This window comes from Microchirus variegatus (assembly GCF_963457635.1).
Source record: "Microchirus variegatus genome assembly, chromosome: 9".
In the NCBI taxonomy this organism is placed as follows: Eukaryota; Metazoa; Chordata; class Actinopteri; order Pleuronectiformes; family Soleidae; genus Microchirus; species Microchirus variegatus.
In genome coordinates, this window is record NC_139810.1 from 3,565,463 (window position 1) to 3,575,217 (window position 9,755).

Sequence of the window (9,755 nt, forward strand, 5' to 3'; positions counted from 1 at the left end):
GGATCTACAAAGGGTAGATTTCTTACCATAGATATTTAAAGGGTACATGTCTTACCATAGATATTTTAAGGGTAGATGTCTTACCATAGATATTTAAAGGGTATATGTCTTACCATCATCTATAAAGGGTAGATGTCTTACCATAGATATTGAAAGGGTAGATGTCTTACCATAGATATTTAAAGGGTATATGTCTTACCATCATCTATAAAGGGTAGATGTCTTACCATAGATATTAAAGGGTAGATGTCTTACCAAACATATTTAAAGGGTATATGTCTTACCATATATATATGAAGTGTAGATCATATATATACAAAGGGTAGACACACACACACACACACACACACACACACACACACACACACACACACACACACACACACAAGAGATAGATGATGTAGAGATGGATCATGTAGAGATGTAGTTAGATGATGTAGAGATAGATGATGTAGAGATGTAGAGTAAGATGATGTAGAGATAAATTATGTAGAGTTAGATGATGTAAAGATAGATCATGTAGAGATGTAGAGATAGATGATGTAGAGTTAGATGATGTAAAGATAGATCATGTAGAGATGTAGATATAGATTATATAGCGATGTAGAGCTAAATGATGTAGAGATGTAGTTAGATGACGTAGAGATAGATGATGTAGAGATGGATCATGTAGAGATGTAGTTAGATGATGTAGAGATAGATGATGTAGAGATGTAGAGTAAGATGATGTAGAGATAAACTATGTAGAGTTAGATGATGTAAAGATAGATCATGTAGAGATAGATCATATAGAGATGTAGAGATAAATGATGTAGAGATGTAGAGATAGATGATGTAGAGATGTAGAGTTAGATGATGTAGAGATGTAGAGATAGATGTAGAGTTAGATGATGTAGAGATGTAGAGATAGATGATGTAGAGGTAGATGTAGAGTTAGATGATATAGAGATGTAGAGATAGATATAGAGATGTAGAGTTATATGATGTAGAGATGTAAAGATAGATGATGTAGAGATACAGAGTTAGATGATGTAGAGATAGATGATGTAGAGTTAGATGATATAGAGATGTAGAGATGGATGATATAGAGATGTAGAGATAGATGATATAGAGATGTAGAGATAGATGATGTAGAGATGTAGAGTGAGATGATATAGTGATCTAGAGAGAGATCATATGGAGATGTAGAGATAGATGACATAGAGAGGTAAAGAAAGATGATACAGAGATGTAGAGATAGATCATATAGAGATGTAGATATAGATGACACAGAGAGGTAGAGATCGATGCTATAGAGATAGATCAGATAGAGATGTAGAGATAGATGTGATCTGAATTTCCAGGATCACTCTTGTGTACTTTTACTGAAGTATAGCTGTCAATACAAATGTCTTCTTTTTCACAAACTTTTTCCACTATTGCTGCTGATTTAGAGAAACAGAAAACTTCACCATAGTTTGGATTAATCTGGTTTAAAAAGGGCTCAGTTTAACCCCAATGAAATGATGGCACAGGCTTTGCTTCAGCGGCTGCTTCCTCTCTGCTCATGTTTACTCTGGATTTGTCGGTGAATCATTAATTCAGATTCTTTGCTGGATGGTTTTTCTCGTCCTGTTACACATTAACCTGTTGCTTTCTTAAATAGGAAAGCTTTGCTTGTGCTTTTCTTGGTCTGAACTCGGGTGTAAACCTCTGATTAGCATGTGATTGATGTTTGATTTTTGGTGGTTTTGTGAATCTGGTTGAACTGAAGCTGTTTGAAGCGCTAACAAGGCTAACAGACGACTGCCACAGTGGTGGGTTCACATTTTAAACTCTACTTTAGTAAAAGTACATAAGCATTACCACTTCATATGTATATATAGTGTGTAGTATGTCATATATAAAGTATATTAAATTTGTAAAGTGAAAACTATTTGACTGTTTCCTGCGTCTGATGATAAAGTTTGAGGAAAACTCACTGTTTCATTCACCAAAGTGACGTGAAAACAGAGTTTAAACACAAAGAAACAAACGTCATCGTCTGAGGTGAGCGACGCGACCTCTCTGTTGTGTTGTAGTAACAGTGTGTCTCTGTGTTTGTGTTGAGGTACGACGGATACGTCTACAAGTCGCTGTCCAGTAAACCTCTGGGAAAATCTGCCTCCGACATGCAGCAATACGTCTTCATCTACAGGTGAGACGTTCAGGCGTTCACCTACGGTGAGACATTCACCTATGGGTGAGACGTTCAGACGTTCAGCTACAGGTGAGACGTTCAGCTACAGGTGAGACGTTCAGCTACGGGTTAGACGTTCACCTACAGGTTAGACGTTCAGCTACAGGTGAGACGTTCAGCTACGGGTTAGACGTTCACCTACAGGTGAGACGTTCACCTACAGGTGAGACATTCACCCAAGGGTGAGACGTTCACCTACGGGTGAGACGTTCACCTGCAGGTGAGACGTTCACCTACAGGTGAGACGTTCACCTACGGGTTAGACGTTCACCTACAGGTGATACGTTCACCTACAGCTGAGACGTTCACCTACGGGTGAGACGTTCACCTACGGGTGATACGTTCACCTATGGGTGAGACGTTCACCTACAGGTGAGACGTTCACCTACGGGTTAGACGTTCACCTACAGGTGAGACGTTCACCTACAGGTGAGACATTCACCCAAGGGTGAGACGTTCACCTACGGGTGAGACGTTCACCTGCAGGTGAGACGTTCACCTACAGGTGAGACGTTCACCTACGGGTTAGACGTTCACCTACAGGTGATACGTTCACCTACAGCTGAGACGTTCACCTACGGGTGAGACGTTCACCTACGGGTGATACGTTCACCTATGGGTGAGACGTTCACCTACGGGTGAGACGTTAACTTACAGCTGAGACGTTCACCTACAGGTGAGACGTTCACCTACGGGTTAGACGTTCACCTACGGGTTAGACGTTCACCTACAGGTGAGACGTTGACCTACGGGTTAGACGTTCACCTACGGGTTAGACGTTCACCTACGGGTGAGACGTTCACCTACAGGTGAGACGTTGACCTACGGGTTAGACGTTCACCTACGGGTTAGACGTTCACCTACAGGTGAGACGTTCACCTACAGGTGAGACGTTCACCTACGGCTGAGACGTTCACCTACGGGTGAGACGTTCACCTACGGGTGAGACGTTCACCTACGGGTGAGACGTTCACCTACGGGTGAGACGTTCACCTACGGGTTAGACGTTCAGCTACGGGTGAGACGTTCACCTACGGGTGAGACGTTCACCTACGGGTGAGACGTTCACCTACAGGTTAGCCCATGAGACGTTCACCTACGGGTTAGACGTTCACCTACGGGTGAGACGTTCACCTACGGGTGAGACGTTAACCTACGGGTTAGACGTTCACCTACGGGTGAGACGTTCACCTACAGGTAAGATGATGGTGATGAATGTAGATCTTGGTTTGTAATGATAGATGCAATAGAGATGGATACTATAGATATGTTGTAGTATAGAAATAGATGAAGGTAACCCTAAACTTGTATGTAGATTTAGCGATAGATGCTATAGAGATGTAGAGATAGATGCCCTGTCTACTTCTGTCCTCCTCCTACTTCCTCTTCACATTCATGTCTTTTCCGTTCGTCCAATCAGAGAGCAGACGGTGAGCGTGATCGGTCAACATCAGTACGAGAGCAAGCCACGGGTTTTCACCAGGGAACCGTTCGCCGTTCAATTCCAGAGCAAGAAAACCAGTAAGTGGAGACTCTTCATCTTCATCACCAGCATCATCATCGCCTTCACTCCTTCTCTTCCTCCCTCGTTTCCTCTGCAGGAGTCAACAAGTTTGTTCTGGTTCCTCTTCATTCTGATCCGACTCAGGCCGTTCAGGAGATGAACCGACTCTTCGACGTCTTTGAGACGGTGACCAAGCTGTGGAACAACGTGGTGAGGGAACACACACACACACACACACACACACACGTACGTCGTCACATGATGTTCACTACAGTGTGTGTGTGTGTGTGTGTAGAACGTGATGTTCCTGGGAGATTTCCACGCTGGTTGTGCGTACATGAAGAAGACGGACAAGAAAAACATCAAAATCTTCAAAAACACCACGTTCTCGTGGCTGATCGGAGACAAAGTGGACACGACCGTCAGTGAGGACACCAGCTGTCCCTTTGACAGGTGTGTGTGTTTACTCGTACATACATCTTTGTTAAGCTACAGCGCCACGTACAGGCCTGGCATGAGTACTACAGTGTTTGGAGTGTGGATGAAAACGATTTTCACCGAAACGCGTTTGAGGAAAACTGTTGGTCATTTCTAAATGACAAAAGATATTTTTGAGAAGGACACAGTAGGACACAATAGGACGCAATAGGAAACAGTAGTACACTATAGGACACAGTAGGACATTATAGGACACAGTAAGACATAATAGGAAACAGTAGGACACAGTAAGACACTATAGGACACATTAGAACATAGGACACAATAGGACACAGTAGTACACTATAGGACATTATAGGACACAGTAGGAAACAGTAGGACATTATAGGACACAGTAGGACACAATAGGAAATAGTAGGACACAGTTGAAAACAGTAGGACGCTATAAGACACTATAGGACACAGTAAGACATAATAGAAAACAGTAGGACACTATAGGACATAATAGGGAACAGAAGGACACTATAGGACACAGCTGGACACAATAGGAAACACTAGCACACAATAGGAAACAGGACACTATGGGACACAATAGGAAACAGGACACTAAAGGACACAATAGGAAACAGGACACTAAAGGACACAATAGGAAACAGGACACTATAGGAAACACTAGGACACAATAGGAAACAGGACACTATAGGAAACACTAGGACACAAAAGGACACAATAGGAAACAGGACAGTAAAGGACACAATAGGAAACAGGACACTATAGGAAACACTAGGACACAGGACACTAAAGGACACAATAGGAAACAGGACACTAAAGGACACAATAGGAAACAGGACACTATAGGACACATTAGGAAACAGTAGGACATGTCTGGTCCTCACGCTCTGTCTCTCCTTAAAATGGCTGTTTTATGGGTTAAGACTTGGTTTTAGGTTAGAATTAGCTCAGGAATGTCCTCACTAAGAATGCTGTACAAGAATGTGTGTGTGAGACAGACAGAGAGACACTGAGAGAATGTGGAATGTTAAAAATATTCAGAGGAAAATAACAATTCAACGATGACTAAATTAACCGTGAACTTTTGTGTGTGTGTGTGTCAGGATTGTGGTTCATGGGAGGGCGTTCCTGAAGGCGGTCGTTCCGTACTCCGCTAAGGTCTTCAACTTTGGAAGAGAACTCAATATCAAAAGGGACAAGGTACGTTTATCAGCCGGACGCGACGCAGAACACGTTCACGTCTTTATCTTCACTGTTAGACAGCTTTCCAACAGGAAACTGACGTTTGTAAACCACTCACTCTCCCACACCAAACCTCAAAGTCAGTGATTTTAGCTCGCGGGGACACAGGAGCTGCTGGACTACTGCTGCCTCGTGTGGTCACTTTGTGTCACTGAAGTAAATCTGAAAGAAGATTTTCAAAATGCCGAATTTACAAAATAAGACATTTGAACTTAGTGATGGAGGCAGCAGTGGATCAACAACTCCTGTGTGCTGTGATGTTAAAATCACCGATTTTCTCTATGGACTTTGGTGTGGGAGAGTGAGTGGTTTACAAACAGGAAAAGTCTAACAGTGAGATAAAGATGTGAACATGTGACGTAGATATCTTAAATGACTAAAATCATTTCTTTCCTTTAAAATAAACAAACTCTGACTTCCAGGTGATGGAGATAAGTGACAACTTACCTGTGGAGGTGAGACTGAAGAGCTCCGCCCTCCTCCTTCAGGCCACGCCCCTGTTGTTCCTCCTCAGCGTCATCCAGCTCCTCCTGTCTCTGTGAACCGTGTGTCGGGAAGGTCAGGTGATCACTGATCTCGTCGCGCCAGCGAGGTGTTTTTTTTTTTAAACGATTCTCTGACGTAATCAGACTTCACTCGACGAACTTTCATCGCGACAAACTCACACCGACAAGGACGCGGTTCTTGACACTCTGTGACCTGATGAACGAATGAATGAATGAATATGTAAACACGTGTCTGGATTATTATTGTTATTTCTTCTCAGGTGAAATTTTTATATATATATAGCGAACGCCAATATTTTATATTCCTCCTCATTCTGTTTTTGTCTCTGTACAGAATCTGATGTAAATATTTGAAAAATGACTCTTGTTTGTTTTTAATAATCAGTAAAGTTTTCTATGTTCAAATTGTTATTTTTTTGTGTACGTTTAAAACATGCAGATGTCTGAGCGCCCCGTATTTCTTTGTCATACTATAGTTATTTCTGTAGTATTTCTTTGTAATACTTTAGTTATTTTTATAGTAGGAGTGCAGGAGTGCCCATAGGTATATATTCCTAGAAGATTTTTCAGTTATGGTAATGCATGATAAAGAACGTAAAGGCTAACATAATACAAACACTGTGCAACCTCATGAGACACAACACAAATGTTTTATTGGCTGGCGAGGCTGACTGTCACAACATCAAGCTACGCTAATGCTAATTGAAAATGAAAACATTTGCGTTGTGCCTCATGAGGTTGCACAGTGTTTGTATTATGTTAGCCCTACGCTAATGCAAATCGTAGCCTCGCTAGCTTACTTTTGGAAACAGGTTCGCCAAGTTAGCCGCAAAGTAGTAGCATGCTAATGCAAAATAACCGACGCCTCGTCGTTTCAGTATAGCACCCATGTTCTGCAGTGAACCGTGTGAAAATGTCTCACCCACGTGAGGACAGCCTCTTCACTCACTCCCACCTCTACGCTCCAGACAGCGCAGCTGCTGCTGATGAGCCGCTGCCTGCCTGGTGTATCGTGATAAATCAGCAAAAATTTTAATTCCTCAAAAAAAAGAAATTGAGAATCAAGGTGCATCCTTGATTTTCAATTTTTTGGAGGAATTTGAATTTCCGGGCCATGCTCAGCCCATATCTAAAGTCTTAGGGCAATCTGACTAACAGTCAGCAAAATATGAATCTCACAGACAGACATATAGATACACTTGCTTTATAGATAGATAGATAGCTAGATAGCTAGATAGCTAGATAGATAGATAGATAGATAGATAGATAGATAGATAGATAGATCATATCCGGAATTTCAAAAATTCATTCAAATTATTCCTTAAGAGGTTTGCAAATATTTTCAATGGATCCTTGTTCAGTTCAGTCTGAGTTTGAATCTAGGATTGGAATATTCAGATTAAAATGGATGTGGTTCCACAAACCAAAATATAGATTTAAAAATGTTTCTTGTGACGATGAAATATCAAAAGTCATATGACCCGACTTCCATAAACAGATATTATTACAGTATTGGAAGATGATGTTTAACCACAACTTTACACACCATGGCTCCACCTTGTGGAATAATTTTCAAAATGCAGCCATGAATAATGGAATCAAATGTGTAGAATGGAATCCACTTCCCTTAAAATGAATGATTGAAATAAAAAAATAGCCTGGAATATTCAACGGTGTCAGTCAAGCTGCCTGCAGTGAACGTTGGTGATAAGAAATGTAAAGAACAAAATAACTGGAAATGTTTTAAAAGGAACGTTGACTAAAATAGGTCAACGACACCATGATGTTCAGAGTGAACATTACAGTTCTCTGAAATGACCAGTTTCACACAAAGTTAAAGAAATTCAGCTTAAAACATTGAACATGTGAAGTGCGCCGATATTCTCTGCTTTACGTCAATTCTACTCAAACCAAGCGGTCCTATTTCCGGATTTCAAAATAAAGTCTCGTAAAAATTATAAATTATTATGTCAAAACAATGACATCATATTATAGTGATTCCATGTAATATAGTTCTGTCAATAAAACATAAGTAAAAATGTATTGTATACAGTGGAGCTGTAGTTGTTCATCTTGTGTTTATATTTCTTTGCATATATTTATTAAAACTCATATTTCTCTTTTACTTTCATTTCTAGCTTGTTGTGATTTTTGGCTGCTGTGACACTGTAAATAACATGGGAGGAATAAAGGAATATTTTAGAGTCTTATTTTCTCATAATGAAGAAATCATTAGTATTTGACTTTCATTGGACTCAGTACTTCATACACAAGTCATATGAAACCTCATTTGTGTTGGCAAAAGTGAACTTTGACCCTGGATTACTCCAAAAGTGCACAGTAAAAGTGTTTTCTACAACGTTGACGTAAAGGAGAGAACATCGGTGCACTTCACATTTAGTGACGGCTGACTTTGACCCCAGTCGTTTAAATGTTACTGATCGCACAAGTTCAAATCTGTGAATATCAGTCTCTCTGTGACGTGTGCTCTCAGAGTTAAAATGTCCATTTGTGTTGATTTGCAGACAGTTTTATCGTTTGTCCCGTGTGAAGCTGGCCTGTGACAGGTCACTTCTGGGTTACGCAATCTTCAGGTCACGTCACTCGCGTTTAGAGGGGAAAACCAAAACTGGACGAAACGAAATTTGAGCACAATATTGGAAATACGAACGACTGATACGTGGATTGAGGACGTCTGTGAAGACAGAGCCCACACACACACGTGAACGGAAAACGTCTCGTAAATAGTGAAGTTGTGAGCGTGTGAAACGTTCACAGGTTCAGGACGACAGGACCGAGCTGACCATGTTCAAAGTGATGTCACAGCGTCATGGCCACAGAAAAACCTTTGTCCTTCACATGATGTTTGTCCCTGATCTGCTGAAGCTGCGTCACAGAGCAGGACTCAGGATGAAGATCATCTTCATCATCATCACCTGTTGAGAGAAGACGACAGAGGAGAAGAGTCAGAGTCACAGCAGTGAGTCAGTGAAGCAGCAGAGACTTCAGTCCAGTTCAGAGCTGCTTCATGTTCATCACTTTACTTTACATTCACTCATTGTTGACATGATGTCATCATGAAGTCACTGTGAGGAAACAAATGTCTGTATTTTTCAGTGTATACAATAGTTGGTGTGAGCGCCCTCTGTCTTCAGACCAGCATCAGTTCTTCTGTAGGATTAGAGTCAGGTGTTTGATTCACCAATAAGACTGAACAGGTAGAGGACGAGCAACAGCCAGACTCTGCTACCAAGGTGAGGTTGTGGAAGACGTTTTCATGTCACAGGTCAAACACTATGGCGAGACTGAGAAGAGCAACAAGACACGAGGTCGTTCAGCGACATCAGCAAAGTCTCTGCCAGACAAAGACTTCAGAGCAGACTGAGGTTTCAACGTCTTTGGAAGAAGCACAAAGACAACGTTGAACATCGTGGACCAAAACCACGTCACCACAGTTTCACACGCAGCTGTGATACGATGACTCCGCCCACTTTGAGGAGGAGCTATAGTCATGGAAAACCAACCAAACCTCTGCACAAGTAGAGCAGACTGCAGTCACACTAATCTCACGTCATCAGTGATGAAGTCAAACTACAAACAGCTGATGGACGTTCATCATGTGAGGCGGTCAGCTCTAGTCTGTGATCACATGATCACCAGCAGCTCGTCTGATTGGCCGACTGTTGTCTCTCTGTGTCTTTGTGTCCAATCATGAAGTCTGTCTCTATTCTGCTCTCACAGCTTCACTGAGGAAACACTGGATCTTTGCTCTGACTGTGATTAATTACAACACTGACTCTAACTCTACTGACCTCACAGTCTCCAGTCTGTAGTC

General features: G+C 41.6%; 2 protein-coding genes across 2 annotated transcripts in view; one reads left to right on the plus strand and one right to left on the minus strand.

The window, feature by feature from the left end:
* Positions 1-2,082: 2,082 nt before the first annotated feature.
* LOC310931838 (deoxyribonuclease-1-like) lies at positions 2,083-5,971 on the plus strand. The gene is made up of 6 exons (XM_083895076.1): positions 2,083-2,176; positions 3,639-3,739; positions 3,820-3,932; positions 4,018-4,175; positions 5,276-5,372; positions 5,837-5,971. The coding sequence occupies exons 1-6, from the start codon at positions 2,151-2,153 to the stop codon at positions 5,954-5,956; spliced, it is 615 nt and encodes a 204-aa protein (XP_083751202.1). The 5' UTR covers positions 2,083-2,150; the 3' UTR covers positions 5,957-5,971.
* A 2,252-nt stretch (positions 5,972-8,223) lies between these two features.
* Positions 8,224-9,755, minus strand: part of LOC310931839 (NACHT, LRR and PYD domains-containing protein 12-like) — a 23,933-nt gene continuing 22,401 nt past the window's right edge. The window contains exons 14-15 of the mRNA XM_083895077.1: positions 9,733-9,755; positions 8,224-8,856 (exon numbers count right to left, since the gene is read on the minus strand). The exon at positions 9,733-9,755 is cut by the window's right edge and continues 151 nt beyond it. Coding sequence (XP_083751203.1) covers positions 8,853-8,856; positions 9,733-9,755 — 27 coding nt within the window. The 3' untranslated portion in view covers positions 8,224-8,852. The remainder of the gene's footprint in view (positions 8,857-9,732) is intronic.

What these genes read in the sequence shown, in the direction of transcription:
- LOC310931838 (XM_083895076.1), top strand. Translation starts at nt 2,151, where the DNA reads ATGCAGCAATACGTCTTCATCTACAG. An exon ending in CAATACGTCTTCATCTACAG is followed by an intron (nt 2,177 to 3,638) that starts GTGAGACGTTCA and finishes TCGTCCAATCAG; the next exon opens with AGAGCAGACGGTGAGCGTGA. An exon ending in ATTCCAGAGCAAGAAAACCA is followed by an intron (nt 3,740 to 3,819) that starts GTAAGTGGAGAC and finishes TTTCCTCTGCAG; the next exon opens with GAGTCAACAAGTTTGTTCTG.